Source organism: Monodelphis domestica, chromosome 1, assembly GCF_027887165.1.
Source record: "Monodelphis domestica isolate mMonDom1 chromosome 1, mMonDom1.pri, whole genome shotgun sequence".
Lineage (NCBI taxonomy): Eukaryota > Metazoa > Chordata > Mammalia > Didelphimorphia > Didelphidae > Monodelphis > Monodelphis domestica.
In genome coordinates, this window is record NC_077227.1 from 147672120 (window position 1) to 147695487 (window position 23368).

The window sequence follows — 23368 nt, forward strand, 5'->3', positions numbered from 1 at the left end:
TTATTTTACAAATGGGAAACTAGAAGAGGGCCAGAGAGGTTAAGTGACTTGTTCACTGTCTCACAGTAAGAAATTTTATCTAAGGCTCATACCCAGGTCCTTTGAGTTCAGTATTCTATTTGCTGCCTTAGAAAACCTTTACAGTAAATATAAAGGAACATCTCCAATAGCATATATTAATAGAACACATAATGTGTTTATAGAGTAAAGATATCCTTAGAAGGCATACAATAAATGGGTAGTCAGAGCAGAAGTGGTAGGAGTAGCAGGTAGGGGAAAACTAGTTCTCTTTCCTCTCTCTAGATGATGGAAGGAAAAAAAGGATGAACCCAAAACATCCCCAGAAAATGCATATCCTGGGCTTGTATCTGAGTTGGTTATGAGAAGAGTCTTCAGGACCACACAATTTTCAGAACACTATAGCATACATGACAAGAGTTTGTCCCAAAAGTATTGCTCTGACAACAGATTGTAAATTTGCACCACAACCTTTAGCTGCCTCACGAAGAAAAAAAAAGAAAAGTTCTCAGATACATACATGTGGTTAATAGTGAGCAGGCTTTACAGATTGAAAATGGGTTTCTTTTCAGAGCAACAGAACATCTGCCTACTTTTGTCTGAGATGTGAATAGTCGGGAGGAAAGCCTTCAATTGAAGCCTGCCTATTGTCAAAAGAGAGCTCTGACCACAACAATTGCTCTTAGAATGTCTTTGGAAATTCCCAGAAAGCAATATGGAGAGAGGCAAGATGAACCTGGAGTGCCCTTCGTGAAAAAAAAAGCATTATATAGCAATTTGTGATATTAGTGACCATCCAAGAGAAAGCATCCAAGCCATAGTTGGAAGTAGGTCTAATATAAGAAGAAGATTCATTGTGCCCTAAAGATTATAGTAGGAGATTACTTTTACAATTCTGTAGAAGTTTACTTTGGAAAGATCTCAAGCATTTAAAGGCACTTGGAGGACATTATTACAGATGGCAGAGCTGGGGCAACTTAAATTGCTGAAATGTGTTCTATGAACAGGAGAGAGTGAAGATGAAACAAACCCTTGAGCTCACTCTCTTTGCCAGGTCTCTAGAAGTGGCAACTGTGATGTTGAAATCAAAGTTTCCCAGATCCCACAGATGTTCTTGGCTTTTCTTCTTCTTCTTCTCCTTTTTTTTTTTTTTTGGTGAGCAACATGTAGAGTGATTGGGGGAGCAAAGCAAACGTATAGAGAAGTTAGGCTATAGACAGGGCACAGAACATACTTTCAGAAAATTCAGAACTGATTGTTAAATGCCAATAGAGGCAACAAGAAAGAATTCTTCCAGGATATTCATAGTAATACAGGCAGTTTATCACATGCTGCATCTATAATTCTAAATATACAGATTTTGCATCCTGCAGGGAAAGTCATGCACTGACTTAGTGGCAATGTGGACCTAGAATAAAGAAGATTTGGGTTCAAATTCACCTCCCTTGACCTCAGTTCCCCCTCCAAAAAAGGAGGTGACTGGACTTAATGGCTTTGAAAGTCCCTTACAACTTTAAGTCTATGATCAGATCATTCTATGTAGGGTATGGAGTCTGTTAAGATTAAATATGCTTTCTTTTTCCATTTACTATGCTTTTTTCCAAATTCTCTTATAAGAATTTGCTATTCTTTATTTTTTTATACTTTTTCCTCCTCTCTTAGAATTTATACTAAATATCAGTTCCAAGGCAGAAAAGTAGTAAAGGCTAGGTGATTGGGGTTAAGTGATTTGCCTAGGATTATATAGCTAGGAAGTGTCTTTGGCCACATTTGAATCCAGGACCTTCCATGTCCAGGCCTTGTCCTCTATCCACTGAGCTACCTAGTTGTCCCCACATTTGCTAGACTTTATAAGCAATATGCCAGACACTGTCCTCAGTAGAGTAAAGCTAGTAGCATTATGAGTTAATGGGATGTCAATGACAGCTGCCATCAAACTTGGTGACAAGGAAGGTGACACAAAGCCTGAAATTTACCCTTAAACATTATTATGTATTCTTAAGATAGGACTGCCTTAAAATAGTGTTTAAGAAGCATCAAAATGGTTCATAAAGTTGGTAAGATTAAAAACACCCCTTTTGTTGTACTTTGTACATGTTATATGTCTATATTTGATATTTAATAAACAATCCTTATGTGAATATTTTCCCCAAATGATTTACACTGCAGCCTTCTTAAAACTCTTTAAAACTGAATTAGTTTTGGATAAAATTCTGACTAGTGTTGGGGTGGGGAACTAATGATTTTCTACTACATTTTCATTAGTTCTATCTTTTCTCATTAAAAGCAACTTGAACTAATTTTTTTTTTTTTAAAGAGTGTAGGTGAAGGGACGGCTCAGAAAATCCTTGGCATAACTGATTTTATACTATGTTGAATAAGAAGGCAGGACTTTGAGGGAGTGGGAAACCCCACTTTTTTATAAGATTCAGGTTCTTTGGAAGATTTTAGGGGCTTATCGGATGTTTATGATTGCTTCCCATTTCTGCTGATGGAAGCCTTGGCTACTCAAGGCAAGTTCAGAAGAAAAGCCTGATGGTCATTACGTATTCCAAACTCACCGACAAAAGCCAGGTTCTGGTGAGTTTCTGGTATTAGTCAACGTAGCAATCTGCTATGTTGGCATCTTTCAGTAACTGCACAATCACAACTTTCCCTATAAAGAATTGACTTCATTTTATAGCCCAGAGACTTTGCATCATAAAACCATTTAGGGTTATAGCTATTCCTGCCGAAGGCCATAAAAATGAAATACTGGATAAACTTTGCCAACCAAACTACAGAACAAAGGGATAAAATAGGTGCAAAGCACATACAACAGAAAAAGGAGGACTTTCTGGATCTGCTGATCCTCAGCTAATTGCTAGCTATCTCACACTTTCAAAATGATTTTCTAATTGCTTATTTCTCTGTCTCCTCAGTAGAATGTAAGTTGTATGAAGGTAGGGACTATTTCATTTTTTTCCTTTATATCTTTAAATACCTAGCAAAGGCTTAGTCATTTAGCTGAATTTTATTTGTTGAGAAAGAAAGGTTGGAAGAACCCAGATATTGTGTTCTGTCAACACTACATAAAAGCAGGATTTTCTTTCACTCGTTCTCCCTTATAGTATACTCTCCAAAATAGAGATTGCATACCCAGCAGTTGGTAGCATGATCCCAAAGAGTATGGGATCACCCAAAGAGTAAGAAGATAACTAGCATCCTACCCATCACATGATAGTCAATGATGGGCTTGTCTATGACACAGCCACAGTACCCCTTTCATCTACTGTAGTTCTAGATGCCTTCACTTCCCTCTCACAAATGGCTTTTTCTGCTTGTAAACTCCTCCATTTGACCATTATCTCAGTAGAACTTGCTTGTTGAGTAGGCAAAATTCTCTGTCTGCTTCCACTGGCAGGCTTGTCTCACCACTTTTCATTTTTGGTGGCACAAAGTAAGTCAAGTCATAGAGAGGGAATTAGAAGAAATGGTGCAGTGGGCATGCTGTTGCAAGGAAGAGACTGTGTCTTGCCCTATGACTGTCCTTGCCTGATCCTATTATCAGTGTTTCATGCCCTGTCAGTCATTTGAGGTGATGGTAATTATTAGGAGGAAATCAGAGAAAAACCACACACTTGTGAAATAGGACATTAAAAAAATCATCAAAATGTCATCAATTATCTATTTTATATGACTCTTCTAGGCACTATACCAATAACAATAATACACAGACATGGGTCACGTCTTCTAAAAGTTTAAAGATTAACAGCTCAATAGGTTACTTAAAAAAACCTGAAACACTTTTGAGTTCCAAAACTTAGACCATTTCTGCTATTTATCCTCCCATGAAAATATGACATAACATTTCATAAACCACATTCCAGACATTGCTAACTGTTTCATTACAGTCATCCCATCACTTAGAATTCCATAATTCCTTCTCTGAGGATAGCACTGAATATCTGGAAAATCATAACCTCAAAAACTAGGCTTCTAAATAGGTCTCTATTCATGTTGTTTACTTGGGTGTCTGTCTCTTTCATCAGTCTCCTAACTGTGCTAGCTTTGTCTGGACAAAGGAGAGCCTCATAAATAATGTACTCAGGGAAAATCCCAGGAAGAAAATACTCTGTCCAAAGCTGGAAAACCTATTCACAGAAATACCCAATTCAAACATGAAAGAGAACATGTTAGACATGACTTCTCTTTGACATTACTTTCTCTAAGGCATAGACACTTTTCTCAAGGTAGAGCTCCACTGGAGAGATTAAATGTGTCAAAGAGAAATCCTATGTAGATGTCCCCCAAAATTTGACTTAGAAATATAAAAATCCTGGCATTTATGGACTGGGGTTATCCCAGTGAGACATTTATTCCCATTTTAAAGTGCCAGAGTGTGTCTGGAGTCTTAGCAAAATATTATGTTACTCCATGATGTAAAAAAAACTCCAGCATCAATAAGCCTAGGATATTAGATTTTTTTTTCATTTTCACCACACAATACTCCACTATGAACTTTATTATAATGCCTTTTTTCTTTCTATTTGTGTATGGGGGTAGAGATGAGATTGGTTTCTACCTCAAAACTATGTTCAAATTTAGCTATCAATACTAGCTATGAAACCTGGGTAGGTTACTTAACCTTTCTATTCTTCAGGTATTTCCCTAGGAACAAGAAGTGAATTCCCCTGTCTTTTTGTACCCCATGTCCACTTCACCTCCCGCCACCCACATGCCCACTATTCACTTTCCATTGGGATTCTCAGAGAAACTGGAAGTGACTTGAAATCAGGCTCATTTTGACTTCTAATCCAAGGTTCTTTCTATTGTTTTGGGGTAGTGGAAAGAGAATTGGACTAAAAAGCCCTGGATTTGAGTACAGACTTTGATACTTACTTGCTGTAAATGGCTTTGGGCAAGCCATTTAACTCTTAGGTAATTCAATTTTCTTATCTATAAAATGGGGATACTGATACCTATCCCCAAGTACCTACATTTTAGAATTATGAAAAATCTTAATGCACTGTATAAATAAGATTTCTTATTAACATCCATCTGTATTTATCGATTTAGGTCACCCATTGAATCTTTAAGTTCAGGAATCAAATGAATCTTAATATCTTACTTGAAATTCAAATGGAAATTAATTCATTGTTGTTTTTAGAAAACATACCAGAATGTTTACAAATCTGAGTATTTTTTCCTTTCTTTTTGGTCTGCCAGTAGAATTCCTTGAGCCCTTTAGCATCCTAGATGGTTGTTATCCAGCTGTTATCAGTGATGTCAAATTCCTTGTGACCCTATTTGGGATTTTCTTGTCAAAGATACTGGAGTGGTTTGCCATTTCCTTCTCCAGCTCATTTTACAGATGAGGAAACTGAAGCAAACAAGGTTAACTGACTTGCCTAGGGTCACACACCTAGCATCTGAGGTCAGATTTGAACCCAGAAAGAGTAGTCTTTCTGACTTTATGGCACTCTATACACTATGCCACCTAGCTGCCCCATTCTGGATGGAACTCATGTCTTTCCTTTTCATTTCCAATCCCTTACTATTTCCCCCTTATCTTTTAACAAAAGGCTACTGAAACTTTCCTTTGCTATATATGTGTGTGTATATATATATATATATATATATATATATATATATATATATATATAAAGGTAGGCACCACATCATTTTCCTGCAGCCTCTCTGAGTTGACAAATACTTATAAAAGAATTGCTAGGGGAGCTCTCTATCTCTGAACCAAGCACAAATCTCTATCTTGAGCAAGAATTTACTTCTAACAGTCAAATCCCCTTGGTAGTCTTGCTTCTTTCCTAGCTTCTACAAAATTGTTCTTGTTCTTTTTTTTTTTAGGGTAAATATATTCTAAGGGACTGCTGAGAGATAAAAATCATTGTAAACCTTGACAAAGTTTCAGCACTATTCTAAACTGGTGATTTTATTTGTGAGAGTATTCCTTCAACCAAGACAGATGGCAAATTATCCACACTTAGAATCTCTTGTGACTCTTACCCATGTTGCATAGTATCATAGATTCCAAGTTAGGAGGAAGCTTCTATATCATCTGGGTTAAAGTTTTTAATTTAGAGATGAGGGAGCTGCCAGCAAGAGAGAGAAAGTGACCTGTCCTTAGTCAAACAAGCAGCAAAGGTGTAATTTGAAATCAGGTTCTCTAAATTTGAAGAAGAAGGAAGATGACTAATCTGGATTGATGAAATCCACAAATATTCCAGAGCTCTATTTGTAACTATTAGAGAAAATGATAGGAAGAGAAGCCTTTGGATAGCTGAGAATTCAACATCCATATGTACAATTTATGAGTCTGAGTTTTTTAAATCAAGAGAAATTTATTAAGCACTTAATTAGTGTAAGACTACGATATTAGGGGGAAAATGTAAGAGTGAGTAAAACCTTGTTCCTGCCCTCTAAGAACATGCAGTCTGGTAGGAGAGAAGAGATAGATCCACAAATAACTATAATATAAAACATTATGTATGTGCAGTTGCATATGAGAACGAAGTGCTCTGGGATATCCAAGGGAAGATAAAAACATCTGGCAACACCACGTGCATAAAATGAAAAGATTTGTCTACATATTTGCGGAGCAGCTGTATTTGGAGAATGATGTCAATTCAGCCTACCATTTGTGAGGGTTGTGACTCAAAATGTCTCTTGCCTGAGCCATTGCCTGCAGTCTGATAAGAAAAATAGAAAATATGGCCCCATTTCTAAAAGAAATGTCTTGAGAATTGGTGGCAAGAAATGAATAAGCAACTGTAATTGTTACTATTATAATAAAGTGAAAGCTTTCTGACTCATTTTCTTTCCTCAGTTTGTGAAGTTGGGGCCAACGAGTTCAATTTTGGTGAAGAGAGAACACAACTTTTTTCTTAATTTCAAATCAAACAACTTCTGACATTGTGATATGAAGACATTTCAGCCCCAGTGTTGTTCTATGTTGCTTTTTTTAAATGCATTTGTATCATTTTCATGCATTTGTATTGTTTTCATTGGATGGCAAGCTGGAAAGGACATTAGAGGTCACCTGGTCCAGCCACTTCATTTTACTGTGAAGAAACAGGGTCAGAGAAAGGAATGGACTTTTCTAGGTCCCACAGATAGTAGAAGAGTTGGAATTACCAAGTGGTAGGCCTTTCTGGCCTCATATCTAATGCTCTTTTTCATTCCACTATTTGCATTCATTTTTATTTTTGTCATTGGTGGCTTTCCTTAATTTTAACTATAAATATAATTTTGATCATACAACTTGTGACTATGATAAAGACAAGTATGATTTTTACAAGCAAAGAAAGGAATAATTCTGCTTAATGTTTCTAATTAGAGCTGTGAAAACAGTACTAGGTGAACCAACATTGGGGGCGATTAGTTCAAATAGAACAATTGTTGTATCATAATGACATTATAGTGGAATTTTATAACAATATTAAAGAGTTTGGATATGTTGCACAAAGGGCACTTTCTGCACAAAGTTAGGATGGGCTACTTTATTTAGGAAATAATTGTATAGGATACAATTCTGAAATTAAAGCTGTTGTATAATCTTGAATCCTGAACCCAACTGCAACTCACTTTCTTTTCCAAGTGTAGAGGATGTCAAGGTAAGAACATTGAAGATTTCTGTTTAAATTCTACATATTAATTAAATTCTTATTGCTGCATACCTGAGCCTTGCTACTTTATGAACCTTATGATGAATCTATGAGACAAATCCTGGGAAATAGAGGCATTCAGTGGAGGCTAGATTGTCATCTTTTTCTTTTTTTGAAATCCTATCCATTTTAAAATTGATACTAAATATTAGTTCCAAGGAAGAAGAATGGTAAGGACCAGGTAATTGGGGTTAAGTGACTCTCCCAGGGTCACACACAGTTGGGAAGTATCTGAGGCCAGATTTGAACTCAAGACCACTCATCTCTAGTATTGGCTCTCTATCCATTGAACTACCTGGCTGCCCCTAGATTGTCATCTTGAAATAAAAACTACAGTTTGCTTAACAGGCTGAATCTGAACTCCTAAAGGAAGAAGTGATACCAAAACCTAATAGTAGGTGTGATTTCTCTTGCCTACATCAGAGTTCAAAATCTTCCCAGTTGTTAAGATTAATGTACTATAGGTGCTAATAGTGCTAAAAACAAACTAATTGCAACAAACACCCTGACAAATTTACCCAAGTTTGGACAGTGAGTATTTCAAATGTGGTACAGTAAAAAGAATAGTAAATGTGAAATTTTAGTATGCCAAAGTATGTGGCAAAAAAAAATTTCTGAAAGTTTTACCCGTTGATATGGTGATATTATTATGAGCTTTAAGAAAGACAGAGAGAATACGTGTTCCCCGAGTCTTTCATGTTCCTAAGCATGGAGTATTGAAGTAGACAACACAGGCAAATAAAAGTCTGACCAGAGTCAACTGAGTTCAAGTAAGAATTGCTAATCAAAGTAGTCTGGTGGAGGTTGGAGATTTATTTTCAATCCAAAGGATCATAAATTTTGAGTTAGAAAATATCTTAGACATCATCTAGTACGGCTTGATAATTTTTCAGATGTGAAAACTGAGGTTCAGGTAAGTAAAGTGACTTATCCAAATTCATGTAAATACTAAAGGATAGAGGCAGATCTTGAGTGCAGGACCTCCAACACAAAATTCAGTATTCTATCCAAAGAATCATAGCCTTTCTTTATATGATCTCAAATAACAAACATTTATTAAAAATATACTACTACATTAAAATGCTAGATTCTGGGGAAACAATGAGATCAAACAAAATAGAATCTATCCAAAAAAAGCTTATATTCTGGGGGTGGGAGAAAGGGGAATATAAGGAAGAAGAGAGTACTACCTATAGGTGGGATCAGAATTGGGTAGGGAGGGTAGATGTAGGAGACTTAAGAAAAGAAAGGAGGGAGCAATAGCTAAGGAGGGAGATCCTAAGAAAGAACCTAGGGCTTAGAAGGATCCAATTTAGGAGGGACTAGTAGGGACCTAAATTATTCTCTATTTGGCTTTCCCTTTACTCTACCAGAAATAAAAATGTTTCCAAGAAAGGAGGGAGATGGAAAAGTGGCAGGTAACACCCTCAGCTTAGCCTCAGTTATGACCATAAAGGGTTCAGTGACCATTGGCATGTTCACTGTTAAATCTTATTTGGTGAAGGAAGGAAACAACCAGAAAAATAGAGAAAAAGAAATGGAGTCAAGAAAAATCAAGGAAATATGTGGAACTGGTGAAGAAATGAAAGTTTGGGGAGTAAGAGGACAGAAAAATCTGAAGTGAATATAATATCATCATTGATATTCTCTGGGAACTTCAAAAGGATGTGTATTTCTACTGTGGAACCCTATTTAATCCAAGCTGAACCTGTGCTCCCTTGTTAGACTTTAGCTCCTACAAGTGTGAAGTCAGAGGCAACTGGTTTGGGAAATAGAATGCTGGGACTCTCAGTAATTCTGGAAAAGAGTTGAGTGGCTAGGGTTTGAGCATCTGGAGCCCTGTGTCCCCAGAGACACCAAAAATCACCATGAAGTAAAATCCCACCATGTGCTCTTTGAACCAATAACACTGGCCTCCTAGTTGTTCCTTAAACAAGACACATCATCTATTGACTCTTGCTGTCTCACATGCCTGGAATACTCTCCCTCCTCATCTCTGACTCTTACCTCAATTGAAAGCTACCTTCAAATCATAGTTGAAATGCCACTTTATAAAATTCCACTTTCCTGATCCCTCTTAATTCCAGTGCCTTCCCTCTATTGGGTATTTCCTTTTTATCTTGTATATAGCTTGCTTGTCCATAGTTATTTTCAAATTCCCCATTTCATTGTGAGTTCCTGAAGACCAGGGATTGTCCTTTGCCCATCTTTATATCCCCAGCTCTTAGCTCAGTGCCTGGCACATAATAGGTGCTTAATAAATGCCTATTGGCTGGACTGAAAGACAGCAGGTCTCCAGACTGGTGACTTATGGCAGTGACTACTCCATTACTTCAAATCCCTGGGAAGATTCCAAGTCTTTGATGCCCCTTTTGCCTACTGGAGTGTTTGTCTTTTGTTTTTTGAAGAGGTCCGATGACATCATGATGGGATGTCTTGACTTGCTTGTGAATTGGGTTTAAATGAGGCAAAATTGCACAAAGTCATAAGCCTCACTCTAGAGGTCCAGTGGCAAGACAAAAGTCAGGATGTCTGGCGATGGCCTGGGATTCAGTGGATGACCTTGGTGTCTTTGATGTCTGATCAAACTCTAAGGACTCCATAATGTCTGTTTAAGTCTAGGTCTTCTGACACAGAGCAACCTCTTTGAATTCTTGCATTATCAGAAACACACAGGGAAGTAAAACTCCCATACGCAAGAAGCCAGTGAATGCGCCAATGTGCACATTTGGAAAATTGATACTACCTTAGGAATGCTGATAAGTTTTGAATACTGATGTAGTCAAAGAGGGATGATGACCTGCTTCAAAGACTGGTATTTAGGGGTCTAGGTTTGAATTGCAGCTCTGCTACTTGTAACCTTGGTAAGTTCTTAACCTCTTCTCATCTGTCAAATAAGGGAGGTAGATAGAGTGACCTGTGAGATACTTTCTAGCCCTTATATATGTGATTCCAGGAGCCTAATAAAAGAGTTGTGAAAAATTATTTCTGATATTTATAGGGAATTGTGAAATTTCTAAAATACAGATTTATTTATGATAAAGTCTTTGAATCTGGCTTTTCAGGCTGGGAAAGGTTAAAGAGTCTAAGCCAAGTGATATTTGCCAAGCACAACATTTTATTGTTTACAATAGTTCTGTAAAATAAAATTAACATATTTTCATTTAGAAAATGAGCCCCACATCTTCTCTACACCTAGCACTATGTTGGGGCTTATTAAATACTTGGCAATTGACAGATAAAAGCCCTTCATCCTTTATAAGTACAGAAATATTTGAAGGGAAATAGGAGTCATTACATTAAGGGGAATCCTGAGGATATAAAGATATTTTGGGAAAGCACAGCTAAACTCTTTTCTAGAAGATGTTGAGTTTTTCATATCATGAGAAAACTTTAGAAGTATTTACTTTTTATTCTCTTTGGGGCCAATGGAGCTGACAATTTCCTCTGCTTATGTGATAATTTGAACTTTAAATCTCTAACTGCCAGTATTCCTTTTATAGCCATCAATATATTTTTTAGGTTATCTGATATTTTTGTCTTTGACAAAATATGGTCCCTTGCAAAGTGCATTGGATAAGGAATCAAGATATCTAAGATCTGGGCTTAGTTTTCTGTCTCAAGTCCTTTTACCCTCTGAGGCAGCTAGGTGGCACAATGGACAGAGGTTGGACCCAAAGTGAGGAAGGCTTTAGACATTTACTAGTTGTGTGACTCTTAAGTCACACAACTTAAGGGGACTACCCACTTAACCTTGGCCTACCTCAGTTTCTTTATCTTTAAAATGAGGGTCACAATAAGACTCACTTCTCAGAGTTGTTATGAAGCTAAAAATAGAATATTTAAAAAACACCTTGCAAACCTTAAAATGCTACATAAATGATTAAAAAAAAACATAACTTCTAGCTCCATCACTTATTATATTTGTTACTTTGGACAAGTCCGGATCTAATTTCTCTCATCTGCCAAAGGTTGGGGACTTCTAGATTCCACATTGACAAGGTTATTGGACTAGGTGGTTTAGGTAAAAATTCTATGATACTAGGAAGAGACACAGAATAAGAATCTATCTATTCTCTGTGTAAGGCATCAAGTTCCTGAGGTTGGATAAAACTCAGATGCTCTCTCTCCTCTCCCTCTCCCTCTCCCTCTCCCTCTCCCTCTCCCTCTCCCTCTCCCTCTCCCCTCCCTCTCCCTCTCCCTCTCCTCTCCTCCCCTCTCCCTCTCCCTCTCCTCTCCTCCCCTCCCCTCCCCTCCCCTCTCCTCTCCTCTCCTGTCCTCTCCTCTCCTCTCCTCTCCTCTCCTCTCCTCTCCTCTCCTCTCCTCTCCTGTCCTCTCCTCTCCTCTCCTCTCCTCTCCTCTCCTCTCCTCTCCTCTCCTCTCCTCTCCTCTCCTCTCCTCCCCTCTCCTCTCCTCTCCTCTCCTCTCTTCCTCTCTCCTCTCCTCTCCTCTCCTCTCCTCTCCTCTCCTCTCCTCTCCTCTCCTCTCCTCTCCTCTCCTCTCCTCTCCTCTCCTCTCCTCTCCTCTCCTCCTCTCTCCTCTCATCTCCTCTCCTCTCCTCTCCTCTCCTCTCCTCTCCTCTCCTCTCCTCCTCTCTCCTCTCCTCTCCTCTCCTCTCCTCCTCTCTCCTCTCCTCTCCTCCTCTCTCCTCTCCTCTCCTTCCTTCCTCCTAATCCTTACCTTTTGTCTTAGAATCAATACTAAGTATTGATTCCAAGGCAGAAGAGTGGTAAGGGCTAAGCATAGGCAATTAGGATTAAGTGATTCACCCAGGGTCAGACAGCTAGGAAGTATCTGAGGCCAAATTTTAATCCAGGCCCTCCTGATTCCAGGTCTGATTCTGTATAGAAAGAACTACTTAGCTGCCACTAAAACTCAGCTCCTTTTGAAGTCAATACTAAGTACTGGTTCCAAGGCAGAAAAGTGGTAAGGACCAGGCAGTGGGGGTTAAGTCCTTTGGGTCACGTAGCTAGGAAATGTCTGAGGCTAAATTTGAACCCAGGACCTCTCATCTCTAGACCTGGTTCTCTACCACACTAAATAGTTTTTAAATAAAGCATTGAGGATTCTTCTTCTGACCCATAACTTTGCCTTTTTCCTGTGCTCCATCTTTACAATGAAAGAGAAGGGAGACAGGATGTGTTTTTGTGAGGTTCTACCTGATTTCAGTCCTGGTACCCTCCTGAGGCTGCATGAATCATTTAATTAAGTATACTAAGAAGTGAAAGAAAAACTATTTTCCTATTTGCTTCATTTTGCTTCCTTCCTGTGTTATGGATTGCACTCCCCCTCACTATGTGCTGCCATGATATTAGCTAGCCTTGTGAATTTATTAAAGGGCAGCAAAAAGCTTTAGAAATTTAGCTGACACGCGGAAAAAAAAAACAAAAACAAGAGCTATAAAGTTCAATAGCCACAAATTTATAAGGTGATGGAGTTCAAAAATGTCTCTTTCAGAGGTTTTTCTGAAGATGCTTCAGATGTTCCAGCTCATTTTGGCACCAAAGGAAATGAACTCATTTTCATTTTAAATGTTGGTGAGAAAGAGTCCAAGAGAAATCCAGCAAGCTCATTATGTTGCTGCATGTCTCCCCTCTCCCACTCCCACTTCCTCACCCTCTCATGCCACAAGCGATGCTGGTATCTGGATTGCCCTCACCCTCTCTGATGTTCTAGGAAGCATGTTTTGCCAAGTTAGGAGGTTTAATGGATCTGTTTTCTATTGTGTTATAATATAAATTGGAAGCTGATGCTTTAAATCCGTCAACTTTCCCCCCAGATCTTTGTTAGGTTTCTGGTCTGTGTTTATAATTTAGTCAAGAGGAATGAGGCCATAAGCAATTTATTGTTCACAATTATTTGTCGGGGTTGGTTTCATGTCCTGGACCAGGTTTAGGGAAGTTTCTGCCCTGGTTTTCATTGAACCAATGATGGAAAACTGCCCTAGTCTTCAGTGCAATCCTAAGAGCTAGGCAATGGGGGTAAAGTTATTTGTCCAGAATCACACAGCTAGGAAGTGCCTGAGGCTAGATTTGAACCAATACCTCCCATCTCTAGATCTGGCTTGCAATGCACTGAGCCACCTACCTGCTGCCCTAGGGCACATATATATATATATATATATATATATATATATATATATATATATAAATCCCTCCCTGATATATTTTATCTTTCATTTTTTCTAAATTCCTGACACTTTTCCACATTGGAAATTAGAGACCTATGAAGGAAGAAACTTAGTTTCTAACAAGCATCCTCACTTGGACAAACTAATAGTCCATTCAGTTTAGTTTTCTGTGCCCTAAATAAAATTTTATTTAAAAAAAGTTAAAAAAAAACATTCATAGCTTGCTGCCTTACAAAAATAGATGGAGGGCCAGATTTGTCCCACAGGGTTATAGTTTTTCAACTCCTGCATTGCAGGAGGGTTTGCAGTTCTACTCAGTGTCATCAACTTAATGATCAGGCATATCACTTGGAATGGTCAATCATTCCACAAGCATTTATTAAGACCTTACTAAGGGCCAGGTGGGCCAGCTAGGTAGCACAATGGATAGAGAGCCAAGCTTGGAGTTAGTATCATCTTCTTAAATTCAAATCTGGTCTTAGATACTCACTAGCTGTGTGACCCTAGGCAAGTCACTTAATTCTGTTTGCCTCAGTTTCCTCATCTGTCAAATGAATTAGAGAAGGAAAAGGCAAGCCACTCTAGAGTCTTTGTCAAGAAAACTCCAAATGGAGTCATGAAGAGTTGGACATGACTGAAAATGGCAACAATAACAACAAATATGTAGATACTATGCTGGCAATACACAAAAAAATAAGCATTGCACTCTTTGGTCCTCAAGAATCTTATATTCTCTGGTGGAAGACGATTCATAAAAAGGAAGTTGAAAAGTTGGCCCTGGGGAAGAGGGTCAGGGATTAGGAGGAGGTGTCCAAGCCTACGTTTGGAGAATTTGGGATGATTAGTCGGAGCCCATCACCAAAAGGCCAATAGAATCAAAGTTAGAAGGCAATGGAGAAGAAGTGGCTAATTTCAGAGGTCAAGGAAAAATGGTCTGAAGCCCTTCCTCAAAATGGAGATTCCAGGAAAACTTTCTAGGTCCCTCAATTATGGATAAATAGTAGATATAAATCAATTAATTTGCTTCAGTTCTTCTCGAATATAAGTACAACATGTTTTCAGTCTGTTCCTTTAGCTGAAGTTCTGTAAATTTCCATCCACTGGGTCAAGTAACAAATTCATTTATTTTAACTAAAATGACATCTTCCAACCTCAAGAAATGCCTTTTAGTTGTAGGATTTGGTGAGCAAGTCTAGCTCCAACCTACTTATACCTTTTATGAATTTAGAAATGACAAGTCAAATCTACCTTGCCCAAACAGGAACTTCTCCCATCTGATCCCACTGCTTTATCTTTCCACATTGAAATTATTATTGTTATTAGCATACTCAGAAGTCCTTCCATTCTCTTGTCTAAGCTGTGTCTCTGGACTTTTAATACCATTAATTATGTCTTTAGTTAAGTAGAGCAACCACAATGAGCACAGAATATCCGTTGGTGGCACATTATGGTTTCTAATAAAGATTTTCCATTTGATTTTCAGTTTCTTTCCAATAATTTTTTTTTTTTGGTTTTGTTTGTTCTCTGTAGAAGTACCTTGGGCTGATGTCTTCTGAGAACGATCTAAGAACTAACAGGCTTTAATAGCCAGCATTTATATAGTACTTAAAAGCATGTAAAGCAATCTATAGCATGTGACTTTTTCAAATATTTCCCATATTATGTCTAGTGACTCTCATAAAAGATAGTCTGTCACTTTAAAACTATGGCTTGGACTACTTTCCCTCAACTGTATTAACTATATCTGGTCACAATGAACAATGTTGTTTAGTTATTTTATTGTATCTGACTCTTCTTGATGCTATTTGGGGGTTTCTTGACAAAGATACTGGACTGGTTTGCCATTTCCTTCTCTAACTCATTTTAGAGATGAGGAAACTGAGGCAAACAGGATTAAGTGACTTGGACAAGGTCCCATAGCTAGTAAATATCTGAGATTGCACTTGAACTCAGGTCTTCCTGACTCTGGGCTCTACACTCTATCCACTGCACCACCTATTTGCCCTCACTGCACTTGAGCTACTGATTTTTTCCCTATTCCATTAGGATATAAGCCTCTTAAAAATAGGAATTGTTTCATTCTTTGTCTTTGTATCTCCAGGGTCTATTGCAGTTCCTGGAAATTAGTGGATGCTTAGTCAATGCCTGGTGATTTATTTGATTGATTGACTGATACTTACACTTACATCAAAAGACTTTTCTGAGTTTTAGCCCTACTGGGTTGATTCAATAGCCCAAAGAGTTTCATGTCCCACATTTATTTAGGGATTTTCGGATGCACATCTTCTTCTGGATAATCTATTAAAATGGTAAGTAATACTGGTTCCAATCTCTGACCATAGTGTTTATAGTTCTCTAATGAGGGAAGCATCTGTCAGTCTCTACCTTTTGTTTTTTGATGATGCCCTTTTTTTCCCAGTAAAAAAAAAGCATTTCATCTAATCACAAGGGTAACAATATATAGTTTTTAACTTTTACTTTGTCTTAGATCAATACTAAGTATCCTCTAAGGCAGAAGAGTGGTAAGGGCTAGACCACTGGGGTTAAGTGACTTACCTAAGTATCGGATGCCAGATTTCAACACAGGTCCCCTGGACTCCAGGCCTGGCTCTCTAACCATTGAGCCACCTAGCTGCCCATAACTCAATATGTTAAAATGGGATTTTTATGGAATCTTTTAAAAAGCTTTTTGAGAGTCTAATTTACCAACAGAGAATGCAAATTTGCAATAACATAAATGCAGTTAATCATGAGAATGTTTCAGAGATAAATTGGAATATGAGAATAGAGAAAGTTAAAGAAATGTTAGATCTAGAAGATACCTTAGAAAGAGTAATGATATCACTTTAGAGATGAGTAACCAAAGTCTCCAGATGGGAAGTGACTTTACAAAGGTCACATAATGAGCTGGTGACAAAGCCAGCAGAACTTCTCTCCAATGTACTATTCCCATTATATGCTCCTACATTTTTCATAGATATGTTTTGAAGCAATAGGCTAATCTTGAAATCTCAAGACAATTTTTTAAACCCTTACCTTCCATCTTAGAATCATTATTGTGTATTGGTTCCAAGGCAGAAGAGCAGAAAGGGGTAGGCAATAGGGGCTAAGTGACTTGCCCAGGGCCACATAGCTTGGAAGTATCAGAGGTCATATTTGAACCCAAGACTTCCTATCTCTAGTCTTGGCTTTAATCCATTGAGCTGCCCAGCTGCTCCCTATATAAGTGCTTTTGTGAAATTAAAAAAAATAGGACTTTGACTTCTTTGGGTCATTTTGGTTTCTTACAAGAACATGACTTGCTTTCAAGCATTATCTTCACCAAGTTATGTAACCCAAATTTGATCTTTTAGTTTCATTGCAATTCCTTTTAAACTTAAAATTAAATAAATGCTCATTAAAAATACAATAAACAGATCAAACACTACAAGTCCCCTAGAATAATCTCTGTTAATGAAAATGTGGCAGTAAGTAGCCATTATCTTGCTTTATTATGCCACTTGTGAGACCAATAATGGAATACAGACATCCACCCTGTGGAGCCAAAATCACAGGCATGTGCCTGTTTTTATTGTCCAATTAGTTACAGAGCCTTCTTTCTCTGTTTCTGCTGAGTAGAGATTTTATTTCCAGTGACCAGAATGAGCTGCAGCCTTGGAGGGAAAGCCCAGAGAGAAAAAAATGGCATGTTATGGTAGAAGAAACCATTCATCCACTCTACTCTCCATGCCTCCAGTGTAAATGAGACTCCAAAAGGGTGTGCATTTCTGAAGGAACACGACACCGGTCTAGGAGTTTGTCCTGTATATTGGATTCATGTCATCTTTCCCCCCCTTTAAATGAATAACAATTGGTACTTTGGAAGATCTGCAGCAGGATGTCAGGGAATCCTTTCTAAATGCTAAGGTTTAGGCTTGATATTGGTTTTGTGCTGAGAAATAAAACCAAACCCCAAACCCCCAAACTTTAGCAACTTGTGAATTTTAATGACTATCAAAAACAGTCCCTCATCTTCCTGTGCCTGGCATATTTCTTCTAATGGGCAGGATACTCTGCCACTCTGTATTATAAAGCAGGAACAGTGCAGTCTCTGGGTCTGCCATGGATTCCCAGGAGTATCGATGGGCCAATATTTTCAAGCATCCTGACTTTTGAAGGCATGCTTAAAACACTGCAGTTCAGCTTAGTTTGCTCTCTGGAGACTCTTTTCCCTCTGATTGCTTATCCAGTGGAATATTAAGAGCACAGGGAATACCTTGCTACTACCTATGTTGATGAAGAGTTAATATGAACTTATAAGAGTAGTTTTAGTAGGCTTATGGTCTGGGAGCCACAAAGCCAGATGTATGGAAAGAAAAAAAATTATGAGTAGCTATTTTAAAAGGAATTTAATATTAGCTCAGTTCTCCATTTTGCACTGAAAAGCTTCTAAACTTGAGAAAGGACTCCTTCTGGCTCATAGGCCCTCAATCCAGAGTTTGATAGGAAAGGCATTTTACCTTTGGAATTGGGATGTCCTTTCTTAATGTGGTGTCTATGAATTTGCTTTAAAAAGATATCTTAATAACTATTTCAATTTAATTAGTTTCCTTTATAATCCTATGTATTTTTCCTATGCGTTTAAAAATATTATTTGGAAAAAAGACCCCTTAAGTTTCAGTGGTCTATCAAAGAGGGAAAAAATAATTAAGAATCTCTCCTCTATGTAGAAATCACTTTCTTTGGTTTATTAAAGCTTAGTAAAAAAATTCAATACTCTGCCCTATGATTGTGGTTCTAAACACCAGGAAAATATATTTAGGTACTTTGTCTTTGTCATCTGACAATTCTTTCCCTATTTTGCACCCTACCATATACTTTATGCTCAAGATTGTGCTTTTTCTCAGGGCATTTATTAATTTACAAGGAAAAGGAGTACTTTAAAAAAATAACAAAAATAAGGTTTCAGTAATTTAAAAAGTCATCTAAAAGAATTCTACTGAGCAATCAGATAGGAGGGCTCAAAGACTTTGAAAACCATCCTAATTAGTTACTATTTGTTAAGCAGATTGGTTGGTCATGATTACCCGCCCTGGGTCTCAGAACATTCTGTTTCTGCCTGATGTTAAAAAAGAAAAGGGAATGGTATCTTGTCCTTCTGAATACTGTTCTGAATTTGTAATTAACCTAGCCAGCACTGTGGACATTTATACATCTGGGTCAAAGTTTCTGGGACATTCCTAACCAATTCAATAAGCTCTTTTTTAATGGTATACTTTTGATGCTTCACCCTTATCCTCTTACTCCTCTGCCCACTAGAAAAGTAACTGTTATGTTCTTGTTTCAAGAGGATGATATCAAATGACTCTGGGCTAAATACTCCAAGGACCAACAGTACATAATCCCAAGCAGTAAAGAATTCTCAAACTGCAAAGGAATGTTTTCACTCTCCAACCCCTTCTTTTTAAAAAATCACCTTCTCACTACTGTGGTTCACATTATTGCTGGCCATTTGGTTCAATTCTTTTGAAATCTTGGTTTTACTGTAATTAATTTAAACTTAAAATTAAGGAAATGCTCTTTATAAAATAAAGGAATCCACTATTGAAATTTCCCCCCAAATAAGGTCCATTAATGGAAAATAGAATAATGTCATTTTCTTTTACATGCCACCCTCCAGGCTTGCAACTTGGCTGTGCCCTTTTTCTCTTTGCCCTTCTCTGTTGGTTGTACTTTGTTTTTCATTGTCAGACGTCAGATGAAGAGTAGGAGAGGGAGAGATGACTCATGGGCACTACATGCCAATGTCTTTGAAATAAACATGGTGAGAATGGGTAAATGCTTCTTCTAAACATCTGGCGAGTTGCCAACCTACTCTTCTTCCCTACCCATATGTTCCTCCTCAGTATCATTTCTTGGACTCTTCTGGCTATTTGGAATGGGGGAGTGCTGCTGGACCAATATGAAACATTTCTCTGCCTCCTCTCAGGTTTCAGCAATAACTCTGTGGCTGGGCTTTGGCTTGGACTGGAAGAAAGGTGAGCTTTAGTAATCCTCATCTTTATCATGATTTGGTGCTCTAGTATCAATTCTGAATGTGGGCGTATCAGACTTCCAGGAATTATAGATGATGTTAGGCAATAGTATTGACATGACACACTTTGAGGTAGTCAAGAAAATGATGAAATCATATGCATGCAATCCTACATATATATATATATATATATATATACACACATATGCAGAACATAGAGTGCTATGACATTAAGATAATTAAAGAGGCTAGAACACATTAGAAGTAGGCATTGTTCTTTATATCTCTGGCTTTAGAAAATGCATTATACAGCTAAATGATATTATAATAAGGCATGTGAAGAGAGTAACTTACCCACCACCAGTGCCTCCATTTTTGCTGAAATGAGTTCGAGGTTCACTGGACGCCAGCTTCAAGAGCTCATTCCATTCTCGCTCCCACTCTTCTTCTGTATAAACTAACCCTGACTAAGGAAAAGAAAAGGGACTATTTTAGGAGACCCTACCACTTATCCCACTTTAAGAAGGGAATAGATGCTGGTATAGTATCATGGGTAAGACACTAGGCTTGCAGTCTGGAGAATGTAGGCTCAAATACTGTCTTCAATACTTTTGGGTCATGTGGCCCTGGGAAAGTCATTAGCTATTTCTTCATTTGTCAAATGAGATATTTGGTGCTCAAGGCTTCCTTAGAATCATAGTCCCTTCAAGCTCTAAATTTTTGATCCTGTACTTTTGCCATTGGAAGTTAATTACAAACATTGCCTTTGGATCATCTTGGTCCATTTTGAGACATGGCACAGAGGTAAAGGCAAAAGGTCTTTGACAGAGACTAGATATTTATACTGTCTCTGGTTTATTTTTTTTTCCTTTGTTTTTGGTAAAAGTTTTCATAAAAATAAATCTTTAATATATACTCTTTGCTACAGGGAGTTTTTCCAGCAATAAGGAGTCTGACCTTATAAAGCTTTGAGGGCAAGATATGGCCTAAGAATAACTTTCAAGTTGGTCCAGTATGAAGTATCCCATTAATCTTTTTTTTTTTAACCCTTACCTTCCGTCTTGGAGTCAATACTGTGTATTGGCTCCAAGGCAGAAGAGTGGTAAGGGCTAGGCAATGGGGGTCAAGTGACTTGCCCAGGGTCACACAGCTAGGAAGTGGCTGAGGCCAGATTTGAACCCAGGACCACCCATCTCTAGGCCTGCCTCTCAATCTACTGAGCTACCCAGCTGCCCCCATCCCACTAATCTTAAATGGATACAAGATGGATTATGTTTAAATAATAGGAAGCTATTTTTTCTAGAAAAGTCAGATCTAGGTTCTACTATGAAATCACTTCATACAACAGGAATAGGACATTTGACATAATAACTGAATAACTCAAAATGCAAACAAATAGCTTTTCCCCAATCTATTTTTCTTCTTGATTTTCTCTAAGCCATTCAGTCTTTATACAACTCCTCTGGAGCTGGAAGGAGTTTTTTTTTTCTGTTTCTGTTGTGAAGAAGGGAAACTGAGGCTCAGAGAGGGGAATTGACTTACCCAGGGTCACATGACAAAGCACCACCTTAACTTGGAAGGGAACCCTGGCAATCATTTGGTTTTAAATGGCTATATTATTTTACTATAATATGTACCAGTAGAACAAGTTAGATAAACTCTATCCATCCTTTAGATCTAGGTCTTAAAACTGAGAAGTAATAATGAGACTAGCTGACATTTATAGAATGCCTTCTGATTTCTAAGTCATTGCTTATAAATGGGAGTTCGATATAGAGTTTGTATCAAATGTTTTCTGGATAGAATTGGTATTTGGCTTTTCTAAGCTAGTGAATGAATTAAAAAGTCCCAAATGAGAACATTTGGCATGTGCTTTTTCAACTCTCTTTCTCTTGCTTCTTAAAGGATTCCTGAATCCGAATTCCTCTTAACTTTCCATTTCTTTTTCTACATTTTGTTCCATTTGAATGTAAGTTCCTTGAAGGCTGAGATCATTTAATTTTTTTCATCACTCTCTTGATTCCTCACACAAGGCTTTTGTATGGAATAGTTATTAGATGTCTCTTGAATTAATGGAAAACAAGGTGAAAAAATAACCCATCTCTAGACTGGTTTTAGAGAAATCTTGCATGGCTTTTTTGCCTTTAGAAAGCACTATTAAAATTAGTCACTAAAATTATTATTTCACTAGTCATAATTACAGTGTATGTATATCATGGCTATTGCTCATAAATTATCATAGTATAGGAGGGAAGTCCACTGTTGCTCTCATCACTATTTATAAAATTAATGGAATACTTTTTTGACCAGATTTTTTTCACTAATAATAAATTATTCATTGGAGGTCGGAAAAGTTTTTATTATTATTTTATTCATAATGCTAATTGTTTTTTAAGCACTCTTTTGATATGCCATGATATCTTATTAGGAAATTAAACACATAAACCATCGAGTTGAAACAGATGATAAGAAACTCAGTTTATTGACTTGGTGATTGATTATTGATAGAATTAACTATGGAATATGAATATGTATGTGTGTATATGTGTACACACAGGTTCTTTCTAGCTCTTAAAGTATTGTGCTCAGTCAAAATCCAATGATAATAACAACAGTACTAATAATATAACTCATTCTCAATGTTTTATGCTTTCTTCCAAACAATTTCCTGAGTCATTCCCATTTCACAGAAGAAGAAACCTCAGAAACTTTTTGGGTTCAGAGAAGCTGCATAGTGAATAAATGTCAGACCTGGAAGTTGAACCTAGATCCTCCAAAAGTATGGAATTACTGAGTCTAGCATTCTCTATACTGAGCTACACTTCTCAGTACTTGATCAGGAAATTAATTTTTTTCAGGAAGATAACAAGAAGTAAAATGTGATCCAAAAATAAACTCCAATTCACTTAATGATAACTGAATACTCTCTGGGACATGTACCCCAAGGACCTTCCTAAGAAGGGAAGTTTTCAATGCAGTCGCCCTCATAATTTTTTTGGGGGAAGGGAGGATACTTCACAGTGGATGTTGACTCAGGGAGCTAGTGCTAAGTAAACCTCCAGGTGCATATATACTTTTTTGATCAGATTTTTTTCACTAATAGTAAATTATTCATTGGAGGTTGGAAAAAATTTTATTATTATATTCATAATGCTAATTGTTTTTTTAAGCACTCTTTTGATGTGCCATGATATCCTATTAGGAAATTAAACACATAAACCATCGAGTTGAGACAGATTATAAAAAACTCAGTTATATATATATATAAAGTAAAACCAAAAACCCTTCTATTCTCAAAATCCTGGGACTGTTTCTATGTGCTACAAACTCCTCAAAAAACCCTTTGAGAGTATCCTTCTCCATTCCAAGCTGTCCTTGCCTATTTAGTCTGTTATAAAAATGCTGGAAGAGGAGGGCCCACAAACTGTAGCATGGTCCTGGTACTCTACCCAGGAACGGTTCCATTCACAAAGCAAGAAGTAGGAGCACCAAAAACCAGAAGGCTGCCAGAAAAGGAGGTGGTTCCAGAGCCTGTTCAAAGGG

At 37.6% G+C, this 23368-nt stretch overlaps 1 protein-coding gene across 8 annotated transcripts in view; it reads right to left on the reverse strand.

The window, feature by feature from the left end:
* The window catches only part of OTUD7A (OTU deubiquitinase 7A), a 431998-nt gene that overhangs the window by 51680 nt on the left and 356950 nt on the right, over positions 1-23368 (reverse strand). For all 8 annotated transcript variants that reach the window (XM_007479500.3, XM_007479503.3, XM_056807877.1 and 5 more), the window contains one exon: positions 20180-20292. In XM_007479500.3, the coding sequence (XP_007479562.1) occupies positions 20180-20292 (113 nt within the window). The remainder of the gene's footprint in view (positions 1-20179; positions 20293-23368) is intronic.